This window comes from Sus scrofa, chromosome 12 (assembly GCF_054392235.1).
Source record: "Sus scrofa isolate SSC_HxYL_T2T_F1_AM1 chromosome 12, Sscrofa_HxYL_maternal_Yorkshire_Landrace_v2.0, whole genome shotgun sequence".
Taxonomy (NCBI): Eukaryota; Metazoa; Chordata; class Mammalia; order Artiodactyla; family Suidae; genus Sus; species Sus scrofa.
This window is the reverse complement of record NC_139394.1, coordinates 23,572,544-23,592,863: the sequence shown is the minus strand read 5'-3', so window position 1 is coordinate 23,592,863 and position 20,320 is coordinate 23,572,544. Positions and strand designations below refer to the sequence as shown.

Below are 20,320 nucleotides of genomic sequence, written 5' to 3'. Positions count from 1 at the left end.
CGGGGTAAGGTGCAGGCTGGCACCTTAAGACACCTATCCTTCAGCAGAAAATTATAATCTTCTTACTCTCTGGCCCACTTGATGAGACCTTTGAGTAAACCGCCCACGCTTTGTTACATAATTCCTCTCGAACTGAGACTCCACATATTGGATACAAATTGCGGATCAATATTGCTCTGTATCGGAATCTGGAATTCGGTAGTCACCCTAAGTTGCTCTTTACACAGTTAGGAAAAAAATAAATGTGGTCTTTATTACCAAGTAATAAAAGACATAATTAACCCTGGCAGGATAAGGTGATGAAATGAATGACAAGTGTATGTCACCTTCTCTCTGGAGAAAAACTGAGTTTTAAGCATGATAGTTTCTGGAATCGTAAGTGTTCAAAAATATAAACCCAGATTCGTTCTAGGCAGAATTAGGAATCAGCAGAACAAGGAACTAGAGCAGCTAATGTGTGGGTCAGCAGTGCCTAGGACCTCCTGGATGGAGTGAGAGCCTCTGGTGAAAGAAGTAAAGGGAAAGGGGTAGAGATAGGAGACTGGTCCCATGAGTTTGGGTGGTTTTTGTTTTTTTGTTTTAATACCTGACTAAAAAATAATAGCAAACAACACCTGAAAATCTAGAATTGTAATAAGATTACTACATGATAAAAGGGAAGCCATGAAATAAACAGCTTCCATTTTATTTTCTTTTAAGAGCCAAGGAGTATACTGGCAGTTTGGTCCTGACTCCTAAAATCATCTGACTTCAACACTGCACTGCCCACACTGCAGACTCTAAGCAGTGTAAAAGGATTGATACCCTACGTCCTATCAATAAACCCAGGCCCCTCCAAAACTAGCCAGATTCAAAGAGGAAAGAAAAGCTGACCTGCCTTACTGTGTTACTGGATGACAAGATACAGTGTGGTCCTATTACATAGTAAAGTCACTTACCAAACAAGATCTTCTCACAAAGCTAACTTCTTTTTTTAAAAGCATGAAAAAATATACATTTGTACATATACACACTATGCTTTACAGCTGGAGAAAAAGTCCAAATACTTCAATAGTTCATTTACAGGGCTTTTCTGCATTGTTTTCCCTTCCAGATTCTTTGTCACTCCCTGGGCTCTACCTGAGTGGCTTTGGGGAGAGAGGCTTCCAAAAGGTCCGGTCTATACTGAGGTGGTAGTATAGGGGTGTTCACACAGGTGGAGGGAAGAGGAATAAAAAGTACCCTGACCATGGGGAGCAGGCTTCCAGAGCAACATGAGTGCTCACCCCGAGATGCTCCAGTGCCCATCCACTAAAAAAAAAAAAAAAACAAAAAAAAGTTAACATCTGCTCTGCACCCAGCAAAAGTTACCGAGGGTCCCATAGAGCAAGTCACACGGGTTCTCAAAAGAAATGGGCTGTTTCTGCGATCCACGGGGGACAGTCACTTTGAACAGTGGTGGTTTGACATCTGTGGAAGAAGCCATTTGAACTCTTATAAAGAGAATTTGTAAGGGGTCAGCAGCCTCCCTGAAAACTTCAGGAAAACCAGCAAGACAGGCGATGGCTTTCATCTTTTCATAAAGTTCTTCTCCAGAGCTACTGAGGTCCTCTGCAGGGAATAAATATTCCGCTTCACCCGATCTTCCAGAGAGGAGGTAGATGCGCTCTCTAGCTTCATGCGGCTAGGAAGAGAGGACAGGTGACAGTAAGTAACAAGCATCTGTCGCCCGGTCAACCATCTGGCAGAATTAGAACAGGCTGTGAGCTGTAAAGCAGCTGTAGGAACACAAGCTCTATTAAGCCTACATAGGAGTTCCCGTTGTGGTGCAGTGGAAACAAATCGGACTAGGAACCTTGAGGTTGCGGATTCAATCCCTGGCCTCGCTCAGTGGGTTAAGGATCCGGCATTGCCCGCGAGCTGTGCTGTAGGTGGCAGACACAGCTCAGATCTGATGTTGCTGTGGCTGTGGTGTAGGCTGGCAGCTGGTGTAGGCCCAGCTCTGATGGGACCCCTAGCCTGGGAGTCTCCATGTGCTGCTGGTGCAGCCCGAAAAAAGAAAAGAAAAAAAAAAAAAGCCCACATAGATAACTTTCGAGGGACTCCATCCCAAACTCGGTTTTTTATAAATTTCTAAGGGAAATGTTCTCTGGTTTGGAAAAGAAGTGCAAGCCTCGTTTGAAAACGGCTTCCTAAGCCATGAGTTCTTAGGAGAAGGCCAAAGAGATTCAGTGCAAATACCAATTCACTTCTCCTCCCCTCAAATGAAAAACATCCCACTGTCTGGCCAGAAGCCGGGAGGCGTCGTCACGAACATGTCTGCAGGCTGAGCTCCGCGTCCTCTCTGTAGAGACTCAGAAACACTGGAAACAAAACGAATGAACCCACGGCCCGACGGCCTCCTTGGGACCCTCGCCAGGAAAGCCGTGAGGCAGGGAACAGAGGCACTCACTGGAGGAACTTGCCATCCCGAGAGTCCAGCTTCTGCAGCCTCTGCTCGCGCTCGTCGTCCTTGGCGTGTCTCTTGAGGATGTTGAGCCTCTCCGCCTCCCGCCACTTGGCGTTCTCCATCATCTCTTGCCGTTTTCGCTCCAGCTCCTCCGATGAGAGCTTTCTGTGGAAGACAACCACCACCCGAGGGTCTATTTCTCTCCCAGCAACCAAAGAAAAACACCACGGGGAGAGGAGGAAGCAGGCAGGAGCGAGGAGCGAGGGTTCTCCAGCCCACCGCTCTCTTCCCGCGGGAACGCCCAGCCCGGTGCCAGGCTCAGCATGAGTTTCCTTCCTTCCCAACATCCTGGTCAGGTGGTTTCACCCCAATCTTAAGACTTTTAGTGACTTTCGATCTCTGGCATGATTATGCTGAAATATTCAAGACAAAAAATAAACTCAAAATTAATCAAGAGGCGTCCCCGACGTGGCACAGCAGAAACGAATCCTGACTAGGAACCATGAGGTTGCGGGTTCGATCCCTGGCCTTCCTCAGTGGGTTAAGGATCTGGCGTTGCCGTGAGCTGTGGTGTGGGTCGCAGACATGGCTCAGATCTGATGTTGCTGTGGCATAGGCTGGTAGCTGTAGCTCCGATTAGACCCCTAGCCCGGGAACCTCCAAATGCCATGGGTGTGGCCCTAAAAAGCAAAACAAAACAAAACAAAACAAAAAACAAAAAAAAAACTAATCAAGAGCCTAAACCTATAGCAATTACATTCCAATTCTTTGCTCACTTATAGAAGAACAGAGGACTAAATTTACCCATGTGACAACTGACATCTACCACCTACCCACTGAAGATGCTCAGAAATTCGTGGACAAAGCACAAGAACATACCATTTTAGGACTAAGCTAGAAACAAGATCCCTGAAGAATTCAACTTAGCCTCAGACAGTAACAGGTAGGTCTTCTTTCCTGGCACTCACTGCAAATGAAGGGCAAGAAGAGGAGATGATACCAGCTCAATCACTATTTACCATCAGACATCCAAATCCATTGCTTCTCAAATGGTGTGGTGTACAGATCCCCCTTTAAAAGGGAAAATAATTATCGGAGTCCCATAAAGGAGCAAAAGCCCAATTTTGAGAAATAAACAAGATACCGAAATTCAACACTTACTGCTCCATAATGAAATGACAAGACTCCCCTTCAAAAACCCCCGTAAATAAAATACATAAAGCCACAAAGAAGATGGTAGAGGAAAGAACAATGGATAAGAGATGTGAACAAACGGGCAGACAATGGAAGTGGATGAAGGAGTGGTCCCCCCTTTAACAGATCAGAGAAAACAGTCCCAAGTGCCTGATACTGATCATAAGCAAGCCATTCACACTGCAAAACCCAGTAGGAGTTCCCGTCGTGGCGCAGTGGTTAACGAATCCGACTAGGAACCATGAGGTTGCGGGTTCAGTCCCGGCCCTTGCTCAGTGGGTTAAGGATCCTGCATTGCCGTGAGCTGTGGTGTAGGTTGCAGACGCAGCTCGGATCCTGCGTTGCTGTGGCTCTGGCGTAGGGGGGTGGCTACGGCTCCGATTAGACCCCAGCCTGGGAATCTCCATATGCCGCAGGAGCGGCCTAAGAAATAGCAAAAAGACAAAAAAACAAACAAACAAACAAACAACCCAGGAGAAGTTCAGGGATTACAGGCACCAAGTACTTTGCAGGGTGGGGCACGCACCTGAAAACCAGGGGACTAATTTAAAGTCTGCAGAGGGAGTGCTTCAGACACCCTTGTATCCTCATGCCTGACCCGGGGAAGCCAATGACTAGTCTCCCAAACATCTACAGACCTTCTAAAGAGTAGACCCTCTGGCAGCTTCTGGAGATTGACCCACACAGGAACACCACACCAGACAGCTAATGCAGTTTTTGTTTGTTTGTCTGTTTTTAGGGCCACACCTGTGGCACATGGAAGTTCCCAGACTAGATAGGGGTTGAATCAGATGTGCAGTTGCCGGTCCACACAACAGCCACTGCAGCACCAGATCCAAGCCGCATCTGCGACCTACACCACGGCTCATGGCAACGCTGGATCTTTAACCCACTGAGCAGGGTCAGGGATCGAACCCACATCCTCATGGATACTAGTCAGATTCATTTCCACTGAGCCACAACGGGAACTCCCAGATAGCTAATGTGAAAGAATTAAATTAGGACATTTTCTCACAGCACGAGCTGTGATGTAGGTGGCAGATGCAGCTTGGATCCCGAGTTGCTGTGGCTGTGGTGTAGGCCGGCAGCTGCAGCTTCAATTTGACCCCTAGCCTGGGAACTTCTGTACGCTGCGGGTGCAGCCCTGAAAAGTAAAAAAAAAAAAACAAAAAGAAAGGAGCACTTTCTTAGGAAAAGCTTTTCTGTGGAAATCTCTAAGAATTACATGTTTACAGACATTGAGAGACAGTCACTCAATCAATTAGTCATTAGTTCAACAGTTCAAAACTATTAACTGTGCCCTTTCCATGTGACTCAGCAGGAAGTGGGGGTGCAGGGCAGATGGTTAAAAGGTGACAAGATGACTAAAAGAGGGGTGGGCAGGAGTTCCCTGGTGGCTTAGTGGGTTAAGGCATTGTCATTGCTGTAGCTCTGATTGCTGCTGTGTCCTGTGGCACAGGGTTTGATCCCTGGCCCAGGAACTTCTGCATGCTGTGGGAACAGCCACAAAAAAAAAAAAAAAAAAAAAAAAAAGGAGTTCCCGTCGTGGCGCAGTGGTTAACGAATCCGACTAGGAACCATGAGGTTGTGGGTTCGGTCCCTGCCCTTGCTCAATGGGTTAACGATCCGGCATTGCCGTGAGCTGTGGTGTAGGTTGCAGACACGGCTCGGATCCTGCGTTGCTGTGGCTCTGGTGTAGGCTGGTGGCTACAGCTCCGATTCGACCCCTAGCCTGGGAACCTCCATATGCCACGGGAGCGGCCCAAGAAATAGCAAAAAGACAAAAAAAAAAAAAAAAAGAGGGAGGGGTGGGCACAAAGGTGATACAGATTGTATCTACCTGCCCTGGGCTGAGCCACTCCTAGTCTCAGGCCTACAAGCCTGAAGTTAACTTCTGGGCTCCTGACTCACCTGGTGTACCCTGGAGCATGCCGCCTTTGGTAGACCTCTTTTTTAGGTGATGGGCTCTTAGTTCGGCCTCTGTCTCTCCTGCTTACCTTAGAGTTGTGCCTGTAACAGACATAGAGGGCAGAGAAGAAAAAAAACTTTTTCTTTTTTGGCTTTTTAGGGCTGAATCCGAGGCATATAGAGGTTCCCAGGCTAGGGGTCGAAACGGAGCTACAGCTGCCGGCCTACGCCACAGCCACAGCAACGCAGGATCCAAGGCGTGTCTGTGACCTACACCAACGTCCACAGCAACGCCAGATCCTCAACCCACTGAGTGAGGCCAGGGATGGAACCCGCAACCTCATGGTTACTAAGTCAGATTTGTTTCCGCTGCGCCACAACAGGAAATCTGGAAAAGCTTTTCCAATACAAGCTCTTTTATCATGTCCCTCAAATAATGGAAGAAAAGTTAATCCAAACTGAAGACAAGAGAGGGCAGAAGTAGAAGAAAAACAAAGGCACATGGATACATAAGATTTGATGTTAATCTCACTCCAGACAGAGATTCCACATACATAAATACATAGTTCTATGTATTCAAGTTGATAAGAAAGCAAAGACATTTGGAAGAGTGGATGAACAGACATCGCCAGAAGCAAATACCAGCTGTGCCCAGCACCCCCACCCCACGCCCACCCCCGCTCACAGGTTATCTCCCACTCGATGCCCGCACTCACGGTTTGCTTGGCCTGGGGGATCGGGACCTTCTGCCCGGGGACCGGGACCTCCTGTCCCGGGACCCTGCTTCTCTGGTGCTCTTCTTGCTGGCGTGTCTCGGAGGTGAGGGAGAGGAGCTTCTAGACCTGGAGTAATTCTTCAACCCATGCCCTGCCCGCTGCTCAGCCACCGGAGGACCCCGCGGTCCCTGGCTCCGGTCGGAGTTCCTGAGCTACGTGAAGGAAACGGAGAAAAGCTGTTCACAGGACAATCCGGCAGCTCAGAAGAAAAGGCAGTGGAGTTAAAAAATGAAAGAGCTCTGAGGTTCTGGAAGGAGCCGATCCCGTCCCATGGCTATCACCGAGAGCTGTATAAACTTGGGAAAGTTATCTTCAGAATGCCCTAAAAGGATGTAGCACCCAACCACTGAAATTGGCTCGGCTCTTCCCTACAGCCTTGAGGAGCAGGAGGCAGAACACGGAGGACAGACCTGGGGTTAAACATACCGAGGAGGAAAGAGAAATCCAGAGGGATGTACCCTTGTCAAAAAGTCATCCACTTGTACACTCAAAATGTATGCATCTCATGTAAATGATCTGCGGAGGGAAGGGCAGGCTGCCCAAGTGTCCGCTGGTGGTTTGCTGCCCAAACCCCCTTCTTTCTGCCTGTTTGACCGCCTGCTAAAAATGCTCTATGTCCAAAAAAGGCTGCCAAGTGGGCACACTCCAGTCCTTTCGAGAAGCCCGTATCCTTACCTGTAAGCCATATCCAGGGACTTTGGCCAAAACAGGGGAAGAATTCGCCAGCTTCTTTTGAGATCTAAGAGATAAAAGCACACACTCATTGAAAAAAGAACACGCGTCAAGGACCACGTTACAGCTCATGCACTGAAACGTGCTCCTTGCTTCAAACGTGACCTTTCCCCCCTCTCGGCTCTCTCCTGGGAGCGTGTTTCTCTCTCTCTGCTGGCAGATGCATCAGCACAGTCATGTTTTTCCTGTGAAAAACCGTGGGCTTAGCTTTGCAGCCCCAGCGCCCGAACACATTCTCCTCTCACCTCGTGCTGCTATTCTAGGGACTAATAGTGAGTCAGCAGCGACAGGGCTGGCGGCTCCCACAGAGAAGACACAGAACGGGCCCAGATGGGCCATTAATGCATTAAAGAAAAAAAAAAAAGTCTACATAAATCCCACTTCCGTCTTGGAGGAACCGCCAGCTGAGATGAAAGTCACATCCGGGATGTCTGACCTAAGACCAACAGGGCCACTGTCAGCTCCCTTTGGGGTCTTGCCAACACCTCCGGGAACTCCAGGAACTTGCTAGATGGCAAGCTCTGTGGGCAGAGGGCTGGTGTACGAGTGTTCTCCACTGAAGCCCCAGTACCTGGCCGTTCCCGGCATGGAGCAGCGTTCGCTTAATATCCGTGGAATGAATGAGTGAGCGAATCCATGACGAAGGAGGCACTCACCTCCCCCGGCCGCGCTCATCCTCGCTGCTGCAACGATCGCTACTTGAGCCTCTGTGCTTATGTTTCTTGTGCTTCTTTTTCTTCTCCTTCTTTTTCTTCTTCTCCTTTTTTACTAGACTCATTTGCAACTAGAAAATGCCCAGAATATAACCACAAAAGATTACTGGATATTGACAATAAAAAGAAAAATAAACAAAATGGGACCTACTCAAACTTCAAAGTTTCTGCACAGCAAAGGAAACCCTAAACGACTCAAAAAGACAACCCACAGAATGGGAGAGAATCTTTGCAAGTGAATCAACTGACAAGGGATTAATCTCCAAAATTTATAAACAACTTCTGTAGCTCCATACCAAAAAAACAAACAACCCCATCAAAAAATGGGCGGAAGATCTAAACAGACAGTTCTCCAAAAAAGACATACAGATGGCCGAGAAACACATGAAAAGATGTTCAGCGTCACTCATTATCAGAGAAATGCAAATCAAAACCACGATGAGGTACCACCTTACACCAGCCAGAATGGCCATCATCCAAAAGTCTATAAACAATAAGTGCTGGAGAGGGTGTGGAAAAAAAGGAACCCTTGTACACTGTTGGTGGGATTGTAAATTGGTGCAACCACTGTGGAAAGCAGTATGGAGATTCCTCAGAAAACTCAACATAGAACTACCATTTGATCCAGTAATCCCACTCCTGGGCATCTATCCAGAGAAAACCACAACTCTCAAAGACACATGTACTCCAATGTTCATTGCAGCACTACTTACAATAACCAAGACATGGAAACAACCTAAATGTCCATCGACAGAGGAGTGGATCCAGAAGATGTGGTCCATATACACAATGGAATATTACTCAGCCATCAAAAAGAACGAAATACCAGCATTTTTAGCAACGTGCATGGACCCAGAAACTATCATGCTAAGTGAAGTCAGCCATACAATGAGACACCAACATCAAATGCTTTCACTGACATGTGGAATCTGACAAAAGGACAGACGGAACTTCTTTGCAGAATAGATGCTGACTCACAGACATTGAAAAACTTATGGTCTCCGGAGGAGACAGTTTGGGGGGTGGGGGGATGTGCCTGGGCTGTGGGATGGAAATCCTGTGAAATCAGATTGTGATGATCATTACACAACTACAGATGTGATAAATTCATTTGAGTAATAAAAAAAAAGAAAAAAAAATATGTAATCAAAGTCAAAAATAAAATAAAATAAAATAAAAAAGATTACTGGAACCCCTGTCAGGGGGCCCTTGGAGGGGACTGGGTAGCGGGCAAACTACCTGACTCCATGCCTCTGGGTCTGTGGGATTCTGGGACATTGTCAGACTTCCCTTGTCAACAGAGTGGAGGGTCTTAACCCCACTAGACCACTGAATGGAACCTCTGGTGGGTGAGGCTAGGAATTTCTTTTGAAATAGTCCCCAGAACCACTGCCTAGGAATTTCCATTCTGTCAAAAGAACTCAGGAGTTCCCCTTGTAGCTCAGTGGTTAACGAATCCCGACTAGGATCCATGAGGAGGTGGGTTCGATTCCTGGCCTTGCTCAGTGAGTTAAGGATCCAGTGTTGCTGTGAGCTGTGGCACAGCCACACCTGCAGCATAAGGAAGTTCCTGGGCTAGAGGCTGAATCAGAACTACAACTGGGGCCAGATCCTTAACCCACTGAGTGAGGCCAGGAATCAAACCTGCATCCTCAGAGACACTATGGTGGGTTCCTTACCCATTAAGCCACAAGAGGAACTCCGAAGACAAAAATGTTGAGAGCCATTTACTCTCTTAAGAGTAAATGAGGGACTTCCCGTCATCACTCAGGGGTAATGAACCTGACTAGCATCCATGAGGACACAGATTCAATCCCTGGCCTTGCTCAGTGGGTTAAGGACCCAGCGTTGCCGTGAGCTGTGATGTAGGTCGAAGATGCGGCTTAGATCTGGCAATGCTATGGCTTAGGCTGGCAGCTATAGCTCCGATTCGACCCCTAGCCTGGGAACCTCCATATGCTGCAGGTGCAGCCCTAAAAAGAAAAAAAAAAAAAAAAAGACCCTCTTAATGTGCATTTGATATACTACTTACCAATTCTTTAATTTTCTTCATTTTCACAGGATTATTCAACACCTCTCTTTTTTTCTCCTCCTCTTTCTTCCTAAAGAAAGAGAAGAAATTATAAAAATCATGTTTATTTCTTTTGGAGAGGGGACTGAATCATTCATTCTACTCTCCACAATTCTTTGCAGCCATCTTTTTTCTAAATGCATGCAGACAGGCTCTATTTTGCAATCTGCACGATGCTGTGGAAGCCAGGAATCTTCCTCAAATCTGCATAAGGGACTGAATGTTGTGGTGAAAATCCACACTGGCTCCCTGTTGTGCAAGAAAATGAGTTTGGTCTGTTTCTTGTTAAGCTTCATGCTCAGGGATTCCTAACCAGTCAAATAAATGTATTTCATCTTGTGTATCAAGTGTATGCACCGTTATAGCACTAGCTCCACTGTTTAGCATGACAGCCCCTAGGAAATGAAAAGAATGGATTCCTCTCTCTAGAAATCTAACTCTCATATACTGTTCATTAGATGATAAACTGGTCAACTTTCCTGGACAATAATTTGTCAACATTTATCACAGTTTGCACTTACGAATTCTTTAAAGGGCTTCCTCAAGAATTTGTTAATCTGGGAATTCCCATTGTGGCGCAGCAGAAACAAATCCAACTGGTATCCACTGGGTTCGATCCCTGGCCTTGCTCAGTGGGTCAGGGACCTGGCATTGCCATGTGCTGTGGTGTAGGTCGCAGACATGCCTTGGATTCTCAGTTGCTGTGGCTGTGGTGTAGGTCGGCAGCTGTAGCTCCGAGTCAAGCCCTGGCCTGAGAACTTCCAGATGCTGTAAGGGGGCCCTAAAAATAAAAAAAAATTAAAAAAAAGAATTTGAAGAATTTGTTAATTTAAGGACATAATCAAAGGAGGTCACTAAAAAGTTGTTCAGGGAGTTCCTACCATGGCTCAGTGGTTAACGAATCCGACTAGGAACCATGAGGTTACAGGTTCGATCCCTGGCCTCGCTCAGTGGGTTAAGGATCCGGCATTGCCATAAGCAGTGGTGTAGGTCACAGACACGGCTTGGGTCTGGCGTTGCTGTGGCTGTGGTGTAGGCCAGCAACTGTAGTTCCGATTAGACCCCTAGCCTGGGAACCTCCACATGCCTCAAGTGTGGCCCTAGAAAAGACAAAAAATAAAAATAAAAAAGTTGTACATATTATAACATAGAAAACATGAAAACAAGTTAGGGGCCCAACAAGAGAGCATTAATAAAATTAATTACAATATATCCACACAATATAGATATTGAATTGATGTTACAGGAAGTTCCCGTGTGACACAGCAGGTTATGGACCCCGTGTTGCCATAGCAGTGCGGATTTGATCTCTACCCTGGGAACGTCCACATGCTGCCATTGCAGCCAGAAAAAAAAAAAATTACAGAAATACACTCAGGAACATAAATGTCTCACATATATGATTAGGTGAAAAAAAGGAGTTTATAAAATCATATGCACAATATTTCTGCACAAATGTTCACAGCAGCATTATTCACAATAACCACAAGGTGGAAATACACTGGGAACTATGTCTGGTCGCTTATGATGGAGTATGATAATGTGAGAAAAAAGAATGTATACATGTATGTTAACTGGGTCACCATGCTGTACAATAGAGAAAAAAAAAAAGTGGAAATAACCTAAATTTGTGGGACAAATAGATTTAAAAATGTGGTATAAACACACCATGGAATGTTAGTTGGCCTTAAAAAGGAAGGAAATTCTGACACATGCTATTACACGGATGAACCTTGAAGACATTATGCTAAGTGAAATAAGCCAGTCACGAAAAAACAAATACTGAATGATTTCACTTTCATGAGATTCAGAATGATCCAACTCAGAGAAACCAAGAGCAGTGATTCCCATGGGCTTGGGGGAAGGGGAAATGAAGAGCTGCTGGTTAATGGATAGATTTTCAGTTTTGCAAGATGAAAAACTTCTAGAAATTGGTTGCACAGCAACTTGATTACTCTTGCTACTGAACTGTATACTTAAAATGGTAAACTTTATGTTCGGTGTATTTTACTACAATTCTTTTTTTTTTTTTTGTGGCCACGCTCATGGCATGAGGAGGTTCCCAGGCCAGAGATCAAACATGCTCCATTGCAGCAGCCCAAATTGCCCCAGTGACAAGGCCAGATCCTTAACCTGTTGCGCCACCAGGGAACTCCTACAATTTTTAAAAAGAAGGAAATTCTAACACATGCTCTAACAGGGATGAACCTCGATGACATGCTGGTGAAATAGGCTGGTCACAAAATACGAATACAACATGATTCCACTTATGTGGGTAACCTGAGTAGTTACAGGCATAGAGAAAGTAGAAGTGGCTGCCAGGAGCTAGGAAGAGGAGTGAATAGAGGCTTATTATTTAATGAGTATAAACATCTTGGGTTTTTCATCTTGCATCTTCAGCTGTGACGTTGAAAAAGTATGGTGGTAATGGGTACACACCAGTGTGAATGTACTTACTGCCACTGAACTGTACAGTTCAGTACAGCTGTAGCTCCGATTCAACCCCCAGCCTGGGAACTTCTATATGCCACAGGTGTGGCCCTGAAAAGAAAGAAAAAAAACAAAAACAAAAAAACCCACACCGCATGATTTCATTTAACATCCAAAATGCAGCTCTACTTTGAACTATTTCATGTTAAGGTTTCAAGGAACATTCTAAAGTTTCTTTTTCTTTTTTTATTTTTTTAGGGCCACGCATGCAACAGATCCAAGTTCCCAGGCTAGGGGTTCAATTGGAGCTACAGCTGCCGGCCTACACCACGGCCACAGCAATGCCATATCTAAGCCATGCCTGCGACCTACACCACAGCTCACGGCAACGCCAGATCCTCAACCCCCTGGGTGAGGCCAGGGATCAAACCTACATCCTCATGGATACTATTCAGGATCTTTACCACTGAGACATGATGGGAACTTCTCTAATGTTTCTTTTTAAAGGATTCTGTTGCAGGAGTTCCCGTCATGGCACAGCGGACACGAATCTGACTAGGAACCATGAAGCTGCAGGTTCGATCCCTGGCCTCACTCAGTGGGTTAAGGATCTGGCATTGCTGTGAGCTGTGGTGTAGGACAGATGCGGCTCAGATCATGCGTTGCTGTGGCAATGCTGTAGGCTGGCAACTGTAGCTCCAATTCGACGCCTAGCCTGGGAACCTCTACCTGCAAGTGTGGCCCTAAAAAAAAAAAAAAAAAAAAGCCAAAAAAAAAGGATTCTGTTGCAAAAAACAAAGAGGAGGGAAAGGGAGGGGAAGCGGGGGGAAAGCTTGCTCATTCCTCTAGCCAACGTGACTCCTATCACCAAATTACTAAGAAGCTGCCAGGCTTTCTCATCTTGCTATTACCTCTTATTTTTTGTTTAAGGGCCAAAGGTAAATGAATAAATCTGAGCTGGTCTGGTAGATTTACCAATCTCTTCCCATACGGACGGCCCAGTTCCGGCACCCTTCTCAACATCAGGAACCCAAATGGAGGTGAGTCCTTTTCACATGGCAGATGATGACCAATGGGAAGCCAAGTGGGAAGCAAGAGGCAAGATAACATGTCTACTAAGCATCTCTGCAACAAAAGCCCCTTTCTAGGCCCTCCTCAGTACCTGATGATGAAGAGTGGGTCCTCCCGGATTTTGCTGGCCATGTCAAGAAGGGAATTGGCACCCGATGGGGCAAAGATAGAGCCTGGGAGGAGTCCTGTCTCAGAGGAACAGCCTGCCTCCTTCTCCTCCATCTTCTCAAAAACGTATTTGTCAATGGGGCGCCCCAGTAAGTATTCATCACGGTTCACCATCCCACCGGGGCCCTGGTACATCCAGTCCAATTTTTCTTCCTTTTTCCTAGTTAAAGAAAACAAAAACAAAAACAGTCAAAGTAGGAACTGCCACTGTGGCTCTGGAATGCTGGGACACAGGTTTGATCCCGGCCCAGCACAGTGGGTTAGGAATCCAGCATTGCCATGAGCTGTGGTGTAGGTCGCAGACGTAGCCTGGATCCCGCACTGCTGTGGCTGTGGTATAGACCAGCAGCTGTAGTTCCAATTCAACCCCTAGCCTGGGAATTTCCACATGCTGTGGGTGTGACTAAAAAGCAAAAAAAAAAAAAAAAAAAAAAAAAAAAAGGATTAGTTTGAAGTTCCAGCTGTGGTGAAGTGAAGTGGGTTAAAAATCCTACTGCAGGAGTTCCCGTTGTGGCTCAGTGGTTAATGAATCGGACGAGGAACCATGACGTTGCGGGTTGGATCCCTGGCCTTGCTCAGTGGGTTAAGGATCCAGTGTGGCCGTGAGCTGTGGTGTAGGCTGCAGACGTGGCTCGGATCCCAAGTTGCTGTGACTCTGGTGTAGGCCGGCAGCAACAGCTCCGATTCAACCCCTAGCCTGGGAATCTCCATATGCTGCAGGAGCAGCCCTAGAAAAGGCAAAAAGACAAAAAAGAAAAAAAAAAAATCCTACTGCAGCAATTTGCTGCAGAGGTGAGGGTTCGATCCCTGATCCCTGGCCCAGGAATTTTTACACACCTTAGGCACAGCCAAAAAAAGTAGTATTTTAACGGCTCCAGATAGTCTTAAAGGGACTCAACAATATCAGTCCTGGGAGTTCTCATTGTAGCTCAGCAGGTTAAGAACCCAACTCATACGCATGAGGATGCCGGTTCCATCTCTGGCCTGAGTGAGTTAAGGACCTGGACTTGCCACGAGGTGCAGAGGTGGGTGGCTCAGATCTAGCATTGCTGTGGCTGTGGCTGTCACACAGACCAGCAATTGTAGCTCTAATTCAACCCCTAGCCTAGGAACTCCCATATGCCTCAGGTGCAGACATAAAAAGACAAAAAATAAAATAAAATAAAATAATAATAATAACTCTAATAATAATATCAGCCCTATCCAGGCCGTCCAGAAAAGGAACATGTTGTGTCACTGAGACCTAGTGCCACAGGACCTGGCCTGGTTCTGTCACTAATTAGATGGGTAAATGTGCAAGTTACTTCTGGGCACTTTCATATCCTCACGTCTAAAGTGAAGCTAGTCAGAGTTCCCACTGTAGCACAATGGGATCGCCAGTGTGTCTGCAGCACCAGGGCGCATGTCCGATCCCCAGCCCGGCACAGTGGATTAAAGAATCTGGCCGGCATTGCCACAGCTGTGTCAGAGGTCACAACAATGGCTTGAATCTGATCCCACCCAGGAATTCCATATGTCTCAGGGCAGTCAAAAAAGAAAAGGAAAAAAAGCCTTATAAGCCGCCCAGAAATTAATTCAAATGTATGAAATTTATTAACCTTATATCACAAAGAGTGCAATTTATACAAAGTATATAAAATAATTTAATGTGTGTCTATGTTTTATTTATTTATGTATTTATTTTTGCTTTTTAGGGCTGCATCTGTGGCATATGGAAAGGTCAAATCAGAGCTGCAGGTGCCCCCCTATACTACAGCCACAGCAACGCCACATCTAAGTCATGTCTGTGACCTGCACTGCAGCTCAGGGCAATGCCAGATCCTTAACCCACTGAGTGAGGTCAGGGATCGAACCTGCATCCTCATGGATACTAGTCGGATTCATTTCCACTGAGCCACAACAAGAGGAAAGAGCCATAACACTGACAACACCAGACCCTTAACCTGCTGAGCCACTGGGGAACTCCCTCAAATCCATGCTCTTAACCAGCTCTTATGCAACAAGTGGATGATGCACCTGCAGGCCAGTCTGCAACTCTCCACACACCAAAACACACCGAGCCCAAATCACCCCCCTGCACCTCCTTGCTTACTTGACAGCCCCGACATCCTCCGCATAGCGCTGCATCTCCTCCCGAGCCCTCTCCTCCCGCAGCTCCCGCTGAAGCTCCTCAATCTTCTTCCGCTCGGCCTCATGCTTCTGCTCAGCCTTCCACACTTTCTCCACATTGCGGAGAGTCTGCGGGTGCCAGCTCTTCTTCAAATTCTGTGGTTAATGAAAGGAGGGAGAAAACAATGCAGGGAGTGGATGGGTGGTGAGGATAACTGACCCTGACTCACCCATTCCTCTATTCGTGCCACAGCAGGCATGTAAGGGCAAGACATCTTTGACGATGGCAAGGCTGGCACACAAGGGATGGGAGTGGAATATGGTTGTTCAAGAACTTAAAGTTTCAGGATAAAACGGGCCCTTCCTGCCTTCCCTTCAAATACTTCTAATCTGAAATGTACATGAGTCTGACTTCTACTGGCCATGACTAAAGTGAGGGTTGGTGAGGACCACACAGGAGGAATGGGGCAGGGAGCTGGGAAGGTACAGATGCTAAAAGGCAACATAACTCAAGTGCCTTTGGCTCTGGACATTCATTTCTATGAACACAACCTTCTTTTCCTTGAGTCCACTTAACCCTCCTCAAACTTGCATGGTTTACAACCCCACTTAGTACCTCTTTCAACCTTCCTTCCCAAGAATCACCCCCCTGGATCTGATCTTCCCCTTCACCCTTGAAGAATGCTTCTCCCCTCCCCCCCTCCCCATGAGCCACTACTTTGGTTCAGCTTCCCCCCCAAGGAAAGTTTCCTGGAGGAGATGTCATCTAAAGACAATTATAAATGAGCCTGGTGATGTAGGAAGAGGGGAGGAAGAGGTAGATTTCCAGAGGTAACAGCACACACAGCTGTAGGCCCAGTGGTAAGAAAGAACATGGTACAAATAATTCAGTATGGCTTGATACCGGGGAGCAAGCTGACGGAAAAGGGGCTCAAGATGAAGCCAACTAGGAAAGCAACAGATTAAGGGGCTTAAGGAACTGGATTTTATCCTGTTGACAGTAGAAAAGACTAAACATTCATTTGCAGGTGAGAGGCATAACCAGTCTAGTATGTAAAGAATGGATTGGAGAGGACCAAGATTGAAGACCAGAAGACCAGTTAATAAGTCTATTTTTTCTCTCTTTTTTCTTTTTAGGGCCGCGCCTACAGCATATGGAAGTTCCCACACTAGGGCCAATCAGAACTGCAGCTGAGGTCTAAGCCACAACCACAGCACCACCAGATCTGAGCTGCATCTGTGACCTACACTGCAGCTCCTGGAAATACCAGACCCTTAACCCACTGAGCAAGGACAGGGATTGACCCCGCATCCTCATGGATACTAATCAGGTTCTTAACCCACTGAGGCACAGTGGGAACTCCCAGTTAATAAGTCTACATGAGAAAATGGACACAAGGTACTTGCCATGTGAAAGGTGTACAGTCAAGGAGGGCTCCTTCTTCCTTTTCTTTCTTTTCTTGTCCTCCCTTTCCCCACATCAGGCTCTTCAGGCCTTCCTTCCTCCTCCACCCTTCCCTCTTATCACAATGGTCCTCCTCTTTGGCCTTCAATATGGGTGACTTTGCCTCCCAGGGAACATTTGGCAATGTCTATAGATAATTTTGGTTGTCACAAGTGGGGGAGAAAGGTGCTACTGTCATCTAGAGGCTAGAGGCCAGGGATGCTGCTAAACATCCTACATGCACAGAGCCACACACACAACAAAGAATTATCCAGCCCAAAATGTCAACCTGAGGTTGAGAAACTCTGGACTACAGCTTTTCTATCCTTAAGTGCAGCTACTTGAAGGCACTAAATTAGACAAACCTTGACGGTATCTTGGAACTCATCCTAATTGGTAAGAACTGACAAATGCTAACATAGCTACTGGACAGGTGGCTAAACAATCTATTTGCTGATTCAATTAGCTACATATTCAGGAGATTAGCATTTTTCTGACCTTGCACCATGCTCTTGTGGGTACATCTGTCCAATTTTGGGCCCTAGCCCCCTAGAATGTACTATACAATTTAAGAGAAATAGGCATACAACTTATATTAAGTGCTACAAATTGAGAAAAGAAGCTCTGCCACTACAGATCAGAATACAGCACTGAAGTAAGAGTGGAAGTAAGAAAGATGAATCTAAAGATCTCTTCAAGTTTAACATGGACCCAGGACATGGCTCAGGGAGGAGAATAGGGCACAAATCATCCCTACTACAGCCCAGGACATGACTGAACTCTTAGCTGAGGAAAGGAGATGTATCCTATCCCAAGATACACAAAACAAAGTCTATGCGCCACGTCCTACATACCTGCCTCCTTTCCTAGCCACAATTCCAACTGCCCTAGGGCCCTCCCAGAATTTCCAGCCAGAAGGTCTCTCTGCCAGCAAACAATGACCTGCCATCCTTGACGACCCACTTCGCACATCTTCCCAAGTCTCCACTCGGTCCCTCCATAGCCTTAGAGATCCTTCCCCTGTCCAGGACTATGGCTCCCTCTCCCTGAAAGCAAGGCAGCGTTGCCATGATTACCCACTGCCACCCCCGCCAATTTCCGTCCCCAGCCCAGTCTCCGGCCTCATCCTTCCCCCGCGCCCTGGACTCCCTCACTTACCAGGTCTCCGCCCCCCATGACGGCGGAGACGTTTCCTCACTAGGCGGACCTAGAAGATTCAGAAAGGATGGGAGAAAGGTAAAGAAACAGTTCAGCTCCGACTTCCCAGATCTGGTCCCGGGGGTAACTGGACACCACTTTCACTGCCCGATCCAGAGCCCACTTCCGGGAGGGCGTCCCATTGCGGCGACGGCGTCGCAGGATCATGACGTTTTAATACGCGCTGTCGCGTTGCGTAGCGGTAGCGTCACGGGCAGTTTCGCAGGTTGCGGCCGTGATATCGCGGGATTTGTGGTCGTATTTTCATCGCCGCAGCTTGTCCGTTCAGCGGACATTCCAAACCGTGTGTTAAAGCGGCGTGGACGTGTCGGTTGGCAATTGGTCAGCGCACCATGGCGTCCCTGTGGAACTGCACTTGGGGGTCTACCTCGCCAACCCCAGCCTAGCCCCCCGAGGTATCCAAACGTCTTTTCAAATGAGCACTCTCCTCAAACCTCGACTCACAGCCAACCCCCTTACTCTAGGCCTATTTTACGGAGTTAACTAGAAACCATCGAAACACCATTAGCTTCCCTGCACCAAACCTTTAGACTCTGCCAGTTTACCCCTTTCCCTAACGTTTATGATGGAAGAGGCATCCCTCCTACCTCAGGCCTGGCTGTTCATCCGCTGCGATCCCACCCCTCACATCTGGTATTACTTAATTCCTCCCTCTCTCCTCTATCCCAAGTATTGGCTCTTTGTCATCATCATTTTAGATACGCTCAATTGATGCTTAAAAAAAAGAAAAAAGAGACCTCATGTGTTCTCCCCAGCTGCTGCACTCTGTCTTTAGCAAACTTGAAATGAGTTGTCTCCACTTATTTCACTGCAGCGGCCGGATCACTGCTGTGGTGCCAGTTTGATCCCTAGCCCAGGAACTTCCGCAAGCTGCAGGCACGACCAAAAAAAATAAAATAAGATAGAATAGCATCACAGTGGCGATCAATTTGAAATAAATAGAAATATCAAATCACAGCATTATGCACCGCAACTTTACATGGTGTTATAGGTCAATTACACTTCAAAAACAAACTCAGCAAAAAAGATCCGATTTGTGGTTACCAGTGGTAGGATGGGAGGGGGGGGATTGAATGAAGGTATTCAAAAGCTACAAGCTTCCAATTACAAAATAAAAAGTAATAGGGATGTAATGTATAAACATGATTAATATAATTAACACTAATGTAAGTTATATATGAAAGTTAAGAGAGTAAATCTTTAGTTCTCATCACAATGAAAAATATTTTTGTTTTATTTTGTATCTATATAAGATGATGAATATTCAAAAAAAGAAGAAAAAAAATGGAAATTCCCATTGTGGCACAGCAGAAATTAATCCAACTAGAATCCATGAGGATAAGGGTTCAATCCCCAGCCTCACTCAGTGGGTTAAGGACCTGGCGTTGCCCTGAGCTCTGGTGTAGGTCACAGACGCAGCTCAGATCCTGTGTTACTGTGGCTGTGGTGTAGGCTAGCAGCTGTAGCTTGAATTGTACCCCTAGCCTGGGAACTATATGGCTATATGGAACTATATGACCCATATGCTGCGGATGCACCCCTAAAAAGAAAAGGAAAAAAAAAAAAAGGAAGGTGAAAGACTGCATCCATGAAAAGGCAAATTTTGCTCAGTTATGAAAGGATATAGAGGCAAAAACATCCAATAAATATTTGTTGTGTATTTACTGTGTGCCAGCACTGAGATCACATGTTACTTGGAGAACAGAAAATAAACAAATGCTCAAACAATCCAATGGTCAGGTCATGATACATGCGAAACCCAGGCAGAGGCATCCCCAAGAAAACAACAGCTGCATTTAGTGCTCAGACAACAACAGAGGTGTGCTTGTTCAAGTTCTGTGCCAAGTTCAGGAAGCATGCCTGGACCTACAACTCCAAACCTGCTTTTCCAGCACTTACTCATGACATTTTGCCCTACCAAGTAGCTCTTGTGATGATTTCTCTCTGTGTGACTTTTGCTAAAGCATACATAGAGGAAAGAGCAGGTATCAGAAATCTGCAGCTCCTTTTGCACAGCAAAGGAAGGAAACCATAAAAAAAAAAAAAAAAAAAAAAGAC

The 20,320-nt window shown here is 46.4% G+C and overlaps 1 protein-coding gene across 4 annotated transcripts; it reads right to left on the bottom strand.

Annotated features, from left to right (window-relative positions):
- Nucleotides 1-949: 949 nt before the first annotated feature.
- Nucleotides 950-18,408, bottom strand: CWC25 (CWC25 spliceosome associated protein homolog). 4 transcript variants are annotated; one of them, XR_014820248.1, is made up of 10 exons: nucleotides 18,203-18,369; nucleotides 15,584-15,756; nucleotides 13,415-13,651; nucleotides 9,784-9,853; nucleotides 7,695-7,822; nucleotides 6,982-7,045; nucleotides 6,247-6,458; nucleotides 5,194-5,632; nucleotides 2,432-3,854; nucleotides 950-1,663 (listed from the first exon to the last, which is right to left on the bottom strand). XR_014820248.1 is itself a non-coding variant. In NM_001244652.1 (10 exon segments), coding segments are annotated over 10 exon segments (1,278 nt in total). In that variant the 5' UTR covers nucleotides 18,221-18,408; the 3' UTR covers nucleotides 1,027-1,548.
- Nucleotides 18,409-20,320: the final 1,912 nt, after the last annotated feature.